Raw genomic sequence first — 17,189 nt, 5'->3', positions numbered from 1 at the left:
TTCACTGTCATGTAAGAACTCCTTTACCTGGTTGGACTGGCACGGACTCGCTCTTCACTCCGACGCCAACGGCTGTAAACCCTGCAACCCTGACCTCATAGATATCAGTATAAATAAAGTTGTCGCTGATAATGACTTGCAAGGTGGATGGTCCAACCGTGACCATTGAATAATTTCCATCGTCTAAGAGGCTACGATAGAAAATCTTGTACCCTTGTAGCTCTCCGTTCACACTACCATTCGCGATGTGAAACCAAGATACGTTTATAGAGTTCGAATCAGGACTTAATGCAGTCACGTTCACGGGCGCCTCGCTTGGAACTGAAAAATAATTAAGTATATTATAGTAGTCTTATATTGTACCTAGATATATACCTGCTATAAATGTCTATGTTTCATCTTTCTGTTTAATACAGATACCCTTTCATTGAATATACGTTGTTTTTGTTTTTTTGGAGGGCAATCTTAGTCGCCTTGAAAACTCGGGTTTTTGAGTTAATACTCTATTTACTATCAGTTAGCCCTTTACAATGTATGGTGCGGTTCTTAAGGATGATCCGGATCAGGAACAATGATTCAAGAACTCTTGGATCTTGGGACATCAAGCCAACAGATGAATCCTCACCCACAGTGGATTCATCGAATTCCTCGAGGCACCATGTTCCGCTTGATCTTGGGTCACGGATCCTTATCCGAATCTTCTCTACGTGCCTTTAGTAGGTTGTGGACTCACACAATTGGTATTTTCCTCCGAAATATTCATAATAACTATAATGAAAGTTGATTAAGGTAATATTTTATGACAAATATTTACCTCCCTCTACAGTGCTGACAGTGAGTATCTGACTTCCTTTAAAACTGAACGCTCCCGTAATCTTGTGAACTGTTAAAGCCAAAACCTGCAGACGGTACTCAGTTAGTGCTCTAAGTCGCAGTACCTCTAACTGTATATTTGTTTTACTAGCTGTTGCCACAGTCGGTCCAGTATCGTGATTGGTCGGTGTACATACAACAGCATACAAGGCCAAAATGTAAGGATCATCGGGGGCATAGTGCGCCCAAGAGACGTTCATGCTTGTCGATAATATGCTCAAGATGCTGATATTCCATTCGTTAACTACAGGAGCTAAAAGAAATAGACGAAAATGGTTATTACATACAATGATGTCAAAAGTTCGGATTATTGAATAGCCCTAACAAGCTTAGGCCTTAACCTTTAGACGTTCCAGAAAAATCATATCCCCGCTGCGGCCGATCGCGAATTGCCCTAAGCCTAATGTCTAATGAATGAAATCTCATTTTCGTATGAAAGGATGAGCTCCAAGAAAAGCTTTGACAAAGAGGTTAGGGCAATTCGGTTATGGCTTATTGCTTTTTGTTGTTTATGACGTCATAGCTTCCGCCATCTTGGATTCCGACACCATCTTGGATTTGGGGATTTTCTCAGAAAGTCAGAGAGAATCGAACGAAAACTGATGAAAATTATTCAACATTATAATGGATGAAAAAATAAAATAATTCTTTCAAATAGAAATATGAAGTAATATGTTTGGATTGGTCCAGCAAAAGTTACTCAGCCCAAACTGCACAAGTTCTCGTTAACCTTAGAGGACCACGCATAGGCCGTAAACAGCGGAACCTGAATTAAGAAAGCACTCGCGTTGGACGAAATGGGCAACGTTATACATTTGCTGACTGTTGGTTACAACAAAAACCGAACTGAATATTCTCTACCACCATTAAATCCGTCCCTTGTCGCTATTACAAGTACATTGGAGACAAATCTTGCTCCTACATTTTTTCCCCTCTTCTACTAAAAAGGACTACGTTGATCGTTGGTTGACTTTTATATTCTCGGGCGCCGTTAAAACTTCGAGTAAAGGGAGAATGCGTCTCCAAACTTTTAACTGGCATAATGGAGACGAATTACCTATAATTATTTTTACTTCAACTAATATACGATTAAGTGCAAACACATAGGTCACAATCGAGCAAGCCTTGAGGAAGCCTGGAGACGCTATATGACAATTTACATTTCTATTATGTTGAATGAGTAGTTCAACGAGTTTTTTGGAGGGCCTCTAGAGCACAAGTGTCATATATGTTAGCGAGGTATTATTTTCCTTACCATTTATTATCGATTCATCGATAACCTGGTAACGAGCTTGAAATCCCGACCAGGAATAAGTGTAACGGGTGGATTTGTAATCGATGTGTAACTTCTGCGCCAGAAAAGTGAGGGTATCTCTCTGGCCACACAGGGGTTCAGATCTTGCACCACTGTCATCTCTAACAGTTACATAGAAGTCTCTGAAAAGAAACAAAAGACAGATATTATTTGATATACGATAAACCGATGTCTTTTTTGTTAATTTTACAACTCATTTCCAGAAAGCGGGTTGAGCGTTCAAAATACCCCACCTAGAGGGCATCGATCTGGCATGTTTGATATATCTTTTCGATCAAAACCAAAAGCACGGAGAAAACGGGGAAATAAAATCATAAAAATCTATGCTGATTGAAAGAATACACCCAAATGATTTCCAGTAATCTAAATTTGATTTCAATTGTTTCGTTTTGTTGCATGCCATGTAATCGGAAAGACTTGCATAAGTTTCAAAATAAACCACAAGTTATTTTACTATTTACAATTCATTCATCCTTTCTCGTTCTTCATAGAGCTAAGATGCACGCAGAAAGTTGTGGAGAGCAGCATGGCCGAGTGGTTAGTGCGCCAGATTTGAAATCCGGAGGTCGCCAGTTCAAGTCCCGATCTGACCACTAAGCTTGGTTGTTTCTCGGTAGACCCTACAGTGTAGTTCAAATTCTCGCACACGTTTGTAAGTAGCCAACTGGTATTCCTCCAGCCAAATGGGATTCTTAAGCCAATTATGATAAGTTGATATTTATTTCTTTCAGTTTAAGTGGCATGCCTGAGAACTAGCTTGTTGTAGCTAAGCGCATCCACCACTATAAAAAATCGACATTTTTTTTTAAACTAGAGTAGCGCAATAGTTGCAACTCTAGCTTCTGGAGTATTCTCCAAAGTTCTCTAGCGCACTATAACTCAGTGATGCAAAGCAAAAAGTATGAATGAATTATTTTATAACTTTGTCAATTCTCTACATGACGACGTGAAGCTCACGTTGCTCACGTCGTGATGTGCGCTTACGTATACTGGGTTCACTAATTAAACAGTGACATACTTGCATTTGTATGACAGTGGCATATTAAAATCTGAAAAGTTGAGTAAAACGCTCTTGTTTCCGTCACCAGGGTCAATGTCCCAAATGCAGTCTGAATATTCGATTCTTTTCGGAAACCCAGGACTTTGAATAGCCCCTGAACTGTTGCGTATTGCTGATCCACATTCTGAGGACAAAAATAATGAGTTTTTAAGAACTTTGTATGACTGATTAATATAAGGTTAAAGAGTTAAAGGACTAGTAACGAGTATGTACGACTGGAATGTTAAACTGCAGCGTTTTTGACCAATAGGCCACGTTCGATTTAACAATTATTCCACGAGCACTCGTTGGATACGTGCCTTAGCGAGATGTGAGATAGCCAACGAGGCGCGGGGCGCCTAGTTGGCTATAATCATCTCATATCCAAGAAGCGCGAATGAAATAATTGCTTTATTAAAAACGCGCCCCAAATATAGAAAAAAGGCTAAACTAAAATATTGTCCCCCGCATTCACCTTATTCCAAAATGGCCGCCATTTAAGTATTCTTTTGTTTACTTGCAAATTAGCAATTGTTGCCTTGTTCTTAAACTCGAAATTCGAAAGAACATTTTCCCTTAAACGAGGCAACAAGGACTCATTTTCAAGTAAACAAAAGGATACTAAAATGGCGGCCATTTTGGAATAAGGTGTATACGCTTACCATATTTGCAGAGCATGGTATAATGGTTCATAGCCCTTCATGACTAATTAAAACTTTAGAACTGAATTATCCAATGATCCAGTTTTTAATAATTGCTCATATACCATAATGGCCAAGCCAACGAACACTATAGAATTGCATCATTCAATAATCCTGTTTTAATAAATCTCATTATTCAAACATGTTTCCGTGACTTCCAGGACAAACTTTTATATTTGGTGGTTTTTTCTTTGTATCCAGGTCTCCGAATTCAGGAGAAAACGAAACTTAGCAAATTGGCAATTTTGTCCTGAAAGCCTCGGACGATTTAGTAAAAAGCGGCATCCGCATTTTTTAAAATTTTATTTTATTTATTTATTTATTTATTGATTTTTTTTTTTTTTGCAAAATCTCATTCTGCCGCCTTCGACACCTTGTGCGAAGTGAGCCGGTTTGTACAGCTACCCTCGGGACCATAGACTTTATTTTTAATTACAACTGGTATCCCAGTGTATCATTGAACATTTAGTAAATGTTAAACTACCATTTTATACATAGGCATGTCTTGACTATGGAAGGCGCGGTGGCCTCATGGTTAGTGCGTTCGACTCTGAATCAAGTGGTCCTGGTTCGAGGCCTTGTCAGGGACATTGTGTTGTGTTCCTGGGCAAGACACTTCACTCTCACAGTGCCTCTCTCCACCCAGGTGCACATATGGGCACTGGCGAGCTTAATGCTAGGGGTAACCCTGCGAAGGACTAACATCCCATTCAGGGAGGAGTTTAAATACTCCTTCCTAGTCATTTCATGCTACATAGAAACCTGAGATAAGCGCTGGGCTGATGATGCTTAAATATAAACTTCCTAGACATAAATGTACATAAAATATACATACGGATAAACTGATCGTTATCATTGTATAATTACTTGCTGCAAAGAAATGACTTACTTGTCCCGATATACGCTGTGTTTTTGTCACTTCCTTCTCCTTTAGACGTGAATGCTTTTACCCATACTCTATAATCGGTATTCGGCTGAAGTCCAGTAATTGTCATCTCCAGTATGTCAGGGCCGACCGTTATATTGCTGACAGACCTACTGTAGTAGTACTTGTAAGCAGAGATGTAATATATTCGATATCCTCTCAAAACGCCGCGAGCATACTTTGGTGAAAGCCTTTCCCACCTGATCCAAATCGTGTTGTAATCAATGGCACGATAATCATAGAGGTAAGGGCTTTTGGCTGGCACTAAAAGACAACAGAACAAAATTGAATGAACGTAATTGGAACCAATCCTGAGGGGTCAGAGGAAACAATCCTGGTGGGTTCAGAGGGGACCATGGGCCCTGGGAAGGCCAAACGAGAAAACCACATGTCCGTGTGAAGGTTGTTCCAGTGGGAAGAGGAATGAATGGATACATACATAGAGGTAATGAGCTTGTGTTTTAAACATGCGCCTCTTACTACTTTATTGTGGATAAATTTCAAAGGCTCTTGAGCAAGGAAAATATGCACAGGCTCGGATGACCAAGCGAGGTTTTTGTTTTTTATGTTAATCAAAAGACCTACTCAAATACAAGGACCATCAATTGAACAAAGAGTGCTCTTGTTTATCGCCCATTGTTCATTCTAATCTTGCATCATATTCTATCAGTCAAGTTTACCTCCTTCTTCAGTTTGAACTACTTGACCGGTATTAACACGTTGACTTTCGTCAGCTAGAATGGCGACCAAAGTCAAGCTGTAGTTGGTAATAGGTTCCAGTCTTGAGATCTTCACCCGAGTTTTGTTTGCAGGCAACCAAAGCGCGCTGTAATAACCTCGCGCCGAAATAGGCCTGTATAGGATGAGATATTTTTGAACAGAGGAAACGCCGAAAAAATTATTCGGAGGCATTGTCCATGAGAGATCAATAGATGAATTGCTGGCACTGACTTGAATCCCAGTCCAAGAGTCTAACGTCTCTCCTGATAAAAGCGAAATATAGTAAAGTTAAACAAGGAGACTAAATTAACTTATTATAACTTACTTTTTTTCTTCTTTATCCTTTAACCCTTACGTGCACATTTCTTTTCAGGAGCCTTGTGTCCAAAACTATAATGCTTTATTCAGACATTTCACACAATGACAATTTTGAACGTTTGCCGTCTGACTTTTGACTCCGAAAGAGGGACTACTCGTAGTGTATCGGACACTTATTAAGGTCCAACTAGATCACCCCCTCTCGTAAGCTTTGGTATTCTGTTTTTCATTGAACAAACTATAAACGAGCGTGCAATCAAATATAAAAATAATATAGACTTTCCGCTGGGGCCGGGTAGGATATAGTCATAACCTATTACTACAGTTAGAGAGAGCTGTAATTATGTTACAGGTCGTTACAGTATACCCAGGACCCTAATGGTTTACACTGCTCATTGGGCAGAAATTTGCCAAAACAGTATAAATTTTACGTGTACCTGTTATGTCGGTGATATTTCTTTGTTCGGCTTTGTAATGTCCCAGGACTGTTGAGTTATTGGGTTTAGGACCATACCTAGAGTCTCTGAAACCATCAGCACGAAGATTTACGCCCGTCCCTTCAATCAGCAACGTCTCGTTTGTTAATTGGCCGCAGACTTTCAAAAGAAACCGCTCATTATCATCATAATCGTAGTAATCAGCATCATCATTACCCGCTGTTTCCGGTATAGAAATACGAACTCCTTCACTGATATATAGTGAATGGATAAGAAAAAAAAAAAGAAAAAAAGAAAGAAAGAAAGAAAGAAAGAAAGAAAGAAAGAAAGAAAGAAAGAAAGAAAGAAAGAAAGAAAGAAAAAGACGTCATTAATGCGAAGTTTCTAGCAGTCTAAAGATAAACAGTAAAAATAATGGACAGCTGACAGACCAAAGCAGGCAAAGCTTAATTGAAGGAAACGTTCAAGAATGATTGGTTCGAAAAAATTGATCAGTCCGACGGTCGAAGGCACTAGGGGTACTTTTATTCAAGAGCCCGCCATGATCCCGGTGTCTGTGAAATAATATATGGTTATCTGGTCATTTCAAAGTTAAGATACGTCTGAGACATGAAGTATAATACATCTGTCATGCATGAGACAGATATGCCCAGGATTACATGCTAATAAGATGCATCCTCTTCATGGGAAGCATAACAAAGTGTCCTCATTTGTAAAAAGTCAGCAAAAGCACATAATTCCGTCAAGTATAAAGTGATATGAAAATGACACTTTGTGATACTCAAATAAAGCAAGTATGCGTGCATTTCATTAACGTTAAATCCTGCACATAAGTGGTTTACCTGCAATAGCCATCGTTTTGTTGACCGAGAGACAACTCGGCAAACGTCAACCATATAATCGATGTGTCGGATTTAGGGTTGACCTTCCACAGGCAGCGAGTTTGTTGGTACGATACAAAATAGTAAGCATCGATAATGACATTCTTAGCGCTAGAGAAGTTGCCGCTATCCTCTGTAAGGTAGGTACCACACACTGTGAAAACGAGGAGAACAATCTCAGTCAATACGGGGTAAAAGTATCGGGAAAGTTAAGTCTGTACTAGAACGTAATACTGCCTTGACGAAGAGAAGACTCAAACTGATGATATGAATAAACTTACTAGCATTGTAGTCACTAAAATGCTTGCTCTGTTATGGAAACTTACAGTAACCTCTTGTTACGCATACCTCCATTCGACATGGTTTTCCATCCATGTTCTTTTTTTTTATTTCCTTTTCCTTCGCAAAAGTCGAGGAGCTAAAGTTTGATTTCTACTAAGATTAGATATCTGGGGTAACCCGGCTTCGGACAAGAAACGACGGCAGTGGGATAGCTAGGCTGCTACCAGCCCTTCACTGCGAGAGTTCCGCCAGAACTTTCAAAAGAAACAACCACAATTTTCTTTGTTTTCTTTCATTTTAAAATTACATGTTATTTGGCCCGGGGATAGCAAGTGCTAATCTAGGCGGGTCATTAATCGCTTATGCATATAACTAGATTAATTAAATAACAATGATAAAAATTAATTTAAGATTAAAGACATAGTTAATATCATTATCGTTTCTGTATATTAAGACTACTAAAATAGAATCAGGGGAGAATAATGAGAGAAGACATTGATTTTAATCACTTAAGAGTCCCTGTCTATAAATATGGAAAATATCTCGGCAAAGGTCGAAAATTCGATTTCGCACATATTCTTATGGTAGAAAGGCTAGGGCATGACAAAAACTACTGGATAGTTTTTTTTGGCAAAATATCCTTTTATTTGAAAGAAATATGCAAATTACCAAAGTCCGTTAAAATCGTCATTTGACGCACCATTTTATTAAACAAGTTTGAGAGCCTCGCATGCAAAACCGCATCATTCTTACGTCTTTAAAACACTCAAGTATTTTTGTGCAATGTTTAAATGTGTACTGGGTTGATTTTAGGGAATGTTGTTTTGCCTTTTTGGGTGCAAAATAATTAAATTTCGAAGACATGTATTTCAGTCACTTAAAAGTGTTTCGTGAATATAATTAATTTTCACCATGTGCGAAACCTTCAATTGGATTAAGCTTCTGGTGGTTGAATCGCAGAAGGATGGTAAACAGATTCCTGTAAAAATTTCTGTGGGCAAATGATTGTGAGCGACGCGAGAGCTTTTCAAAGTACGTGAAAAATTGAAATATTTTACCATCCGTCGTCAAATTTCAATTTACGGGTTAGACGTATATTTTAGCATGCGCCACATGACTTGACCTATATTAAGTTGAAATAGACACAGAGGTGATAATTTCGAAATGTTGTAACCTTATTTGCTGTAAAAGGCGGGTCCAAAACCGATTTGACGTGTTTCTCTCACCATTCGTAGCACATAAAGCAGAAGTTTGCTTTTGTTTACGTAACGTCTAATGTACATCGCCAAGTGTCAACTTATTTTTTGGTCGAATACCATGAATCTGTGACCCTCTGACATATATGATCACCACAGCATCTAAGTCAAAAAACGGCCAAGTCATTTGTAGAGAGTTGCTTGCTTTGCACTACACCAAAATATTACGTTTGATCATCATGGTTTGATCTATTTCTCCTTGAATCCTTGCTTGCAGCGTTCCTTGTTTGTTCGTCACGCAATGCTGTCATCCCATTTTAGGGGGTAGGGGTAGGACAATTTTTATCCTAATACGTAAGGCTCCGTAAGGCTTGGAACCACTGTGAGCACACAATCTTGTTGAGTAGGAAGAGATTAAATTAAGAAATGAAAAGAATGAGTAGTTTACCACCGCTACCTACGTGCCCTGCGTATAATACTGTAACGATAAACTCGTACCTAGGTCTTTTCGCGCTGTGCAATTATTTTTGGTTTACATACAATACAGCGGGCTACCCTCGGGGAAATGGGTGGTGACCGCTTTATAGGGGTTAGCCGCTTAATAAAGGTTGGTGTACCTTGAATATTTTTCACTATCGGGTTATAAATTTCTTGGTGAACATGGAGACAACTGAAGACAATCATGATAGACGTGTGTTTGAATTATTATTCGTTACGTTCAATTTCAGACTCTCATCTGCCATCGCCCTTTCCAAAACAAAGTTTTTAAATTTTGGGTGGCCGCTTAATAGGGGTAAAGAGAATAACTGGTCAATAGGGGTTTTGTTTACAGTATTTCACTGACAATAATTTTGGACTGTACTGACAACAGTCCTCTATTTTCTGTTACAAACATACCACTGCCTCGCCAAAATACGGAAACAAAATACGCCAAAGAAAATGGCATGGCCAGAGTTTGTTTACTCACGTAATTAGTAATTAAATTTAGTCTGTTTTTCTCACGAATTAGACGCGTTGTGATTTCCTATTTTTATTTCAGCTAGATCTTGCTTCATTGATCTGTAATGAGTACAGGCACTAGCTTTATCACCTGTTGTCTGAAACATCAGAATGCACGACAAACGTGATTGGGACCGAGGCCACGTACACTATAGAATACGATTATATAAATATACACATATTATTATATATATGAACAGACAAACAATGAATAAATTGTTTCACTTACCCTGAGAGTGTTCTCCACAAAATAGATCAAAATGTGCAGCATATGCCGTGACAGCATTGCGTGACGAACAAATAACGGCTGTAAGATTTTGCTGCGCCGACACGCTTATCGGCAATGGTCAGCAACCTATCAAACGTAATATTTTGGCGCAGTGCAAAGCAAGCAACTATCTACAAATAACTCAGCCGTTTTAGACTTGATGCAGTGGTGATATCGATCATATGTGCCGAAAGATGATCACAGATTCATGGTATTCGACCAATAATAGGTTGACAGTCGGCGATGTACATCGGAAGTTATGTAAACAAAAGCAAACTTCTCCTTTATGTGCGACAAATGGTGAGAGATCAGCAACAAACACGTCAAATCGGCTTTGGACCCGCCTTTTACAGCAAATAAGGTTACAACATTTCGAAATTATCACCTCTGTGTCTATTTCAACTTAATATAGGTCAAGTCATGTGGCGCATGCTAAAATATACGTCTAACCCGTAAATTGAAATTTGACGACGGATGGTAAAATATTTCAATTTTTCACGTACTTTGAAAAGCTCTCGCGTCGCTCACAATCATTTGCCCACAGAAATTTTTACAGGAATCTGTTTACCATCCTTCTGCGATTCAACCACCAGAAGCTTAATGCAATTGAAGGTTTCGCACATGGTGAAAATTAATACATGTCTTCGAAATTTAATTATTTTGCACCCAAAATGACTACACAACATTCCCTAAAATCAACCCAGTACACATTTAAACATTACACAAAAATATTTGAGTGTTTTAAAGACGGAGGAATGATGCGGTTTTGCATGCGAGGCTCTCAAACTTGTTTAATAAAATGGTGCGTCAAATGATGATTTTAACGGACTTTGGTTATTTACATATTTCTTTGAAATAAATAAAATGTTCTGCCAAAAAAACTATCCAGTAGTTTTGTCATGCCCTAGCCTATCTACCATAAGAATATGAGCGAAATCGAATTTTCGATCCTTGCCGCGAAATTAAGAATTTGTCTGATTTTACAGGCAGGCACTCTTAAAAGATTTCAGTTTTCATTTGTTTTTGTTTTGTTTTGTTTTGTTTTTTTCTCACTTTCATTAATAATTCCTGTTTTATTCTACGGCGACATTCCATAATTATTCGTCAGTGTTTCTTGATGTTCCCATGGCACACATTGTTTTTCTTAATCCGATCACTGCGATTTTCTACCTCGCATTTTGAATTTGGTCCTAATGTGGTTGTTATTTCCGTTACGTTATTGTTGTTTTCAAATTGTTAAGGTCTTTTTTGGGGGGGGTGGGGGAGGGGTTGGTTTGGTTTTGCTTTTGTTTGTTTGCTTCTTTCTTTCTTTCTTTCTTTCTTTCTTTCTTTCTTTCTTTCTTTCTTTCTTTCTTTCTTTCTTTCTTTCTTTCTTCCTTCTGTCTGTCTGTCTGTCTGTCTGTCTTTCTTTCTTTGTTTTTTCTTATTTTATGGCTGGTCACACAATCTTTTCTCTCCAAAGTTCGTTGAAAAGGAAAGACTGGCTAACCAGGAGGCCCAACTTAACCGTTTTAGGAGACATCAATACGTTATTTTAAAACTTACGTGTTACTGCAGCGTATCTATATTTCCCAATTCCTTTTCTGGTAAAACCCGCGACAGCAATGAAGTATGTCGATCCTTCCTTCAGGTTGTTTAACGTAATTGTTCTTGTGTTTGTATCCGTCTTCATCGTGTTGTTACTGATATTCGGTTCATTAAGAGAAAAGTATGTGATATTATAGCCCAGTATTCTTCCTTGAGCGTCTTCCGGACGAATATCTTCCCGGGTAAAGCTGATGCTGTGATCACGAACGTTTATATTCCAGTTGTACAAATAAGGTCCTGATCTAGGTACTGAGGAAATAAAAATTCAAAAATAAGTCAGTTAAAGGGAAGGATTCTGAATCTGCTATAAGAATTGTCGCACGAATGCAATCCCTTTCTGTATTTGGTATTACGGTAACCAAACTCCGAAATCCGTATCTACTGTCAGATATTTTGCAATTTCAAGTCGCTGACCTGATGTATATGGCTATGATATCATGGTAAGTCGGCTGAATTTGAGTACGGTAAATACCTAATCGTACTTTTTTATTGGTACGTTTCGGCGGCATATCAGGTTCGTTTGGCCTCGGCATTGCATGGATATTTGGGCTTGACTACGTCTCGCCAAAATACGAATTATGACCAAACTCGCCTGATATTCCGCTAGCTGAAGCGCGATAAAAAGGGACGATTAGATATAAGAGCGAATTTGTAACAGAGAAAGTAAATAACAACACTAATCATAGAAATTGTAATTTCCTCGATTGTGATTTGATTAAAAAACTCCTAAGTTGTTATCGGACAGTTTGTATTGGACGGTTTGTTATTGGACAGTTTGTTATCGGACAGTTCAACAAGCCAATCACATTCAAAGTTGCACTTTAAATCAACCAATCACATTCAAAGTTGTAGTTACGTGCGTGCGCGCGTGCGCTTTTGTATTTTTGGTGCCTAATTGCATGTAGGAGGCGCGATGGCCTTAGAATGTTTACATCTCCTTTATAGTTATTTTAATGCAAATTTTCCCTTTCTTTCATAACTTGGCTATTCTTCTTTTCTCGGAAATTGTAATTTTTATGATTAATTGGTAATAAAACTTCGTGTCGTCAAATTCGGTCTGTAATCATACTCGTGATAAACAAATCGGACTTCCGCTGCGCGGTCGTGCGATTTTGTTATCACTCTTATGATAACCGACCGAATTGGACTCCACTCAGTCCTATCACCATTGCACAGAGCAAAGCACGCTGGTACCTCGCCTTCCTCTTAACTTAATTCTCCGATAGAGGCATTTGAGACGTGCATGAAATGATACATTTTTAAAACGGCTAAGCTTAAACAAGAAATATTAAAAGTAATGGACTGACTTTTCGATGTATCCAGCAACATTGTTAAGATTAAATGTAACCTGCGATCAGGAGTTCTTTTTTTGGGGGGCTGTTACAAAAAGAACGCCTGATCATAGGTTAGAGTGAATGTCCAAGTTGTTGTACAAAGGAACTTTCAATCTTGGATACATCTAACTGTCGATAAACACTACTTCTAATATGTCTTCTTAACGCTTTAACAAGCAGCTGATCGTATCCGAAAGCTTAAATAATACCTGGTCATTTGCGAAATGATAAACTTACCACCTTCATCTGTTTGGACAACTATGGTATCACTTTTATAGACGTCCCCATTGACATCAACCAGGTAAACAAGGACTATGTACTGACTGAATACCGGGAGGTCTGGCACATTGATTGATGTGTTCGAGGAGTCTACTATACGAAGAAACGAACTTGTTCTTTCATCTTTGTAAGATAACTGCGGCCTTGTTTGATTTAAGGACAAAATAAAGAAATCAGCTTGTAAGTCTCCTGGTACGTTGCTCCAGTCAACAAATAAACTCTTTTGGCTGGTGTTGTAACCATGTATATTCCATGCAGTTGAAGGCGAAAGAGCTACAACGTAAAGAAACAAGATCGTAACAGTTTAAAAAGTAGGACAATGACCCTAAAATAAGGCATTTGCTACGAAAAATCCGAGCAAACCTAGACGCTGAGGACTTTGTGTTTACTTGTTTTTGTTGTTATTATAGCTGTTAGAACTCACGTTTTAAAAGTAATATGGAGAACAAGAAAGGACAAGAAAAGCTATTATGACTATTATTCCATTCGAGGTCTCCTAAATTAGCCCGAAATGGCAGTCATCTCCCTATCTCAGCGTTATCCACGGGCCATTGCCCAACGTACCTGTAAACGTTGGTTTGCTGATTAATTTTTTTTTTTTAAAGAAAGACAAAATTAAAAAAAAGGACGTTCGAGGTATACCTGAATGAAGGTTTCTTCTTACTACAACAAATTTAAGCCTCAAACGGCTGTAACGGCTGTACAGTTGGGTGTGTAGAGTAACGAAGTTTCCTTCTCCAAACTGCAATTCTACCACGCCCCGATGATCTTCGTAGCATCGTTCACGAGTGAAGATCTCAGTACCGCTACTTGAAAAAACCTTAAGAAATTCCCTGAAAACAACGACAACAACAACAACAACAAAAGACAAAAGAATTAGAATGTGAAAGGTTCAACGCTTTTCTGGTCCGTTGTCCGTGGCGCGACATTATGAACGCTCAAGAGGGATAAAGAACGAACGTGCGCGCGAGGGCACAAATGTTTCGCTAAAAAGGCAATTTGCCATTTGCGAATAACAAACATAAATATATAAAAACTGGCTATCCCCAAATAGCGAAATGCCTTCGACTAACGTAACCAAAAAGCCAGGGATTTTAAATATATTTTCATTTCAATCTTAAAGAGAATGGCTCGCACTCAACTTGGCTGCTTTATTTCGCTTCAAAACTGAAAGTCGCGGTGCTGGAAACTGGCGATGGTTTTTCATAGATATTCATCCTTAAGTCGGATAAATATGGGAAATTTCATTTCCCCTTGCATGTAGCATAAAGTTTTGCTTTCGGTTGCGCTGGCTGTGTTTGCCAGTAGCTTTGTATACGTTTTGTGTCTTAAGATGAAGGCCTTGCAGAAGGGAATTGGTCTGGCTACACTCGCCAACACAATTGCATTAGCTTACTGAATTTTCAAGGTATATTTTTCAAGGCACAAATTGCATATACGAGAGAAAGAGAGAGACCTAGCAAAGGCTTGTTTGAAGAAGTGAAGAAATAATTTGTCATCGGATTTCAACATTATGGGCACATTATAGAGCTTCATGGATATGCTGATATCGTTAACAATTTTTGCCAATAAGAAAATGTTTTCCTTTTATCCTTTAAATTCACGCATGCCTAGTGTAGAGTAACAAAAATAACAGAAATCGGACAAAAAACCAGGCTTAAAAATGTCGACAACTTGAAAATACAGACGTTTAAAGCAACCTTAAGTCATTAAAACTCACCTCCCACAGTAATTGAAACGGAGTTCTTTTATTGAAAGAAGGAACACTGCATTAGTGATGCCAACACTTCCGATCGTCCAGTTACATTGTAGCTCACTGTAGTCTGATTTGTTAAGGTGGATTGTTTCAAAGGACTGGTTAAAATTACCACCACAACCTTATAAAGCAAAATATAATGCAAAGGAACTTAAAAGCTGTCTGACTAAATCCATATTCATTTTTCAGCAGGGTTTGTAAAGAAATTGCTCCTTATCATAGAGACAAGTCAGAAAGCGATTAAAAAAACCTTTTTAATTTACTTCCTTGTTTAGATTTATTTTGCTTGATGGTCTTGATAGATTTTTGCTTGTATTTTTACACTTTCATCGATTAGCACGAGCTTTTCTTTCGTTCGTGTGCAAGGGCAATTCAATTTTTCCGAGAAGTGAGAACAGCGCCAAGTTGATTCGAAAAACACACTTTGCAAACATGTTTGCCATAGGGGCTTAAGGTGACATGACCATGCAATTGACACACTAAAACGATCCCGGAAAATATTTAGTAAAGCATAACAAAGTTATATCACCAAACCTTGCATGCTTCGTTATGCTCCCATCCCACCCCTAGGCTACATGAGGGATTAACTAAGGACTCATTGCTAACCTTTAAAATGCGTAAAGAAAAGAAACCTTAGTTCGAATTTTATCTTACTTGATTCTCCTATCTCAGACTCTACATTGGCTGGACAAATGATTTTGTTGGACCTTGACAAACTAAGGTCAACGGCTCAACTTGTCTAGTCTACCCGACAATGTTTGCCAGCACTCACCGACTACGAATGAGATCCATGGCGACCGAGGTCCCTCACCCACTGAAGTGAAAGCAGCAACCGCTATTTGATACTTGCTTCCTCCATTCAAACCACGCAGCGCCATCTGGAACACGTTTGGGTCGTTAATGCTAACGTTTTCTGACTTATCTCCGTAGTAGTAATAGTAATCCTTGTAGTCTCTGTAGTAGACTGTGTAACCTCGTATCTGGCCATTCGTATACTGTGGCTTGACCGCATCCCAAAGAACCAGAAGCTCATTCGGTTGGAGGTTCTTCACGCGCACATTTGTAGGTGGCCCACTGGGAACTTAAAGAAACGATATGTAATGTTGTTTTTATTATTTGTTGTTGTTTTTGTCATGATATTGATTAATTGTTGCTGTGGTTGCTATTGTTGATGGATGTGAGGAAGGGGGGGGGGGGGGGGGACTGTCGTTGTTAAGTTTGGAATCGATTACCGTTGCCATACCGATTGGGCGTCTTAGTAAGGGAACAAGGCTCGGGGATTCACTCATTACCGACTGATGTTTGTTGTTGTCATTGTACTGGTATGTCATAAAGTTTATGTTGGTTGGATACTGTTGCTGGGGAGGAGGAGGCTGTCGTTGTAAAGTTTGGATTCCAAAACAGTTGCCCTACCTATAAAGAAGCAAGCTTGTAATTATTACATAATTATTGCATTGCAGCTGTATGTGCTATTGATATCTTCTTTGCGAAAATTGATTACCCCAATAGCTAAGGGAGCGCTTTCTTCCCTTACCAGGGTACAAGAGTCAGTTTAGACCAACAATGTTCTCATTTTCTAAATCTCGCCGAGCCATGTCACAGCAATTTTTCTATGGCTTCATGTGGTCACCCATTTCCTATATTTAGAGGGCTGACACCCATTATTGCATATTCCCGTCAATACGAAATATTGTAGAGTCAATGGTAAAAGTAAAAGTAGGTTTATACAAAGATAATTACTTCCTTAACTTTGAATTGTTGCCACACGGTACTTACCTCCTTCACCAGTCGTGATATTTTTGATTTCCGTGGAGTAAGTGACATTTTCGACGCCTCCTGTGAACGCAAGTAGCTGGAATTTGTACATTCGGTGTGGCTTTAAAAGCCTGTATACAAAATAGTGTCGATCGTACAAAGACCTGACTTTGAACAGAACAGATAAATTTGTGTTTTCCTCGGTGAACATAACCATAAAGTGAGTTATGGATGCATTGAGAGGAAAATCTGTCCACTCCACGGACACTGACGATGACGTACTGTTGTAAACTGATACACGCCATGATGATAATTCAGTATCTGTCAAAAAAGAATAAATAATAACTTGAATAAGATATTTGAAACGTGAAGCGAACCAGATCAATTATTGCGAGAAAAAAATCTATCTGGGAATCACAAACGCTCCATGATCTACACAGCCACGGTGTTAACCTTCTCAGAGCATGATCATGATAGTGACGACAACGACGACGGCGATGATGATGATTATGATGAAGATGATG

At 38.8% G+C, this 17,189-nt stretch overlaps 1 protein-coding gene across 1 annotated transcript in view; it reads right to left on the bottom strand.

Moving 5' to 3' along the window:
- LOC110047186 (uncharacterized) overlaps window positions 1-17,189 on the bottom strand; it is a 69,323-nt gene that overhangs the window by 24,686 nt on the left and 27,448 nt on the right. Inside the window, exons 10-23 of the mRNA XM_089291325.1 lie at window positions 16,687-16,986; window positions 15,683-15,991; window positions 14,875-15,031; window positions 13,797-13,987; window positions 13,113-13,427; window positions 11,500-11,790; window positions 7,171-7,363; window positions 6,329-6,579; window positions 5,534-5,836; window positions 4,818-5,117; window positions 3,207-3,372; window positions 2,129-2,310; window positions 815-1,126; window positions 28-321 (exon numbers count right to left, since the gene is read on the bottom strand). Coding sequence (XP_089147451.1) covers window positions 28-321; window positions 815-1,126; window positions 2,129-2,310; window positions 3,207-3,372; window positions 4,818-5,117; window positions 5,534-5,836; window positions 6,329-6,579; window positions 7,171-7,363; window positions 11,500-11,790; window positions 13,113-13,427; window positions 13,797-13,987; window positions 14,875-15,031; window positions 15,683-15,991; window positions 16,687-16,986 — 3,564 coding nt within the window. The remainder of the gene's footprint in view (window positions 1-27; window positions 322-814; window positions 1,127-2,128; window positions 2,311-3,206; window positions 3,373-4,817; window positions 5,118-5,533; window positions 5,837-6,328; window positions 6,580-7,170; window positions 7,364-11,499; window positions 11,791-13,112; window positions 13,428-13,796; window positions 13,988-14,874; window positions 15,032-15,682; window positions 15,992-16,686; window positions 16,987-17,189) is intronic.

This window comes from Orbicella faveolata, unplaced genomic scaffold (assembly GCF_042242905.1).
Source record: "Orbicella faveolata isolate gen_17 unplaced genomic scaffold, um_ofav_v1 contig_24, whole genome shotgun sequence".
In the NCBI taxonomy this organism is placed as follows: Eukaryota; Metazoa; Cnidaria; class Anthozoa; order Scleractinia; family Merulinidae; genus Orbicella; species Orbicella faveolata.
Note: the sequence above shows the minus strand (reverse complement) of the source record. Positions and strands in the feature narration are given on the sequence as shown.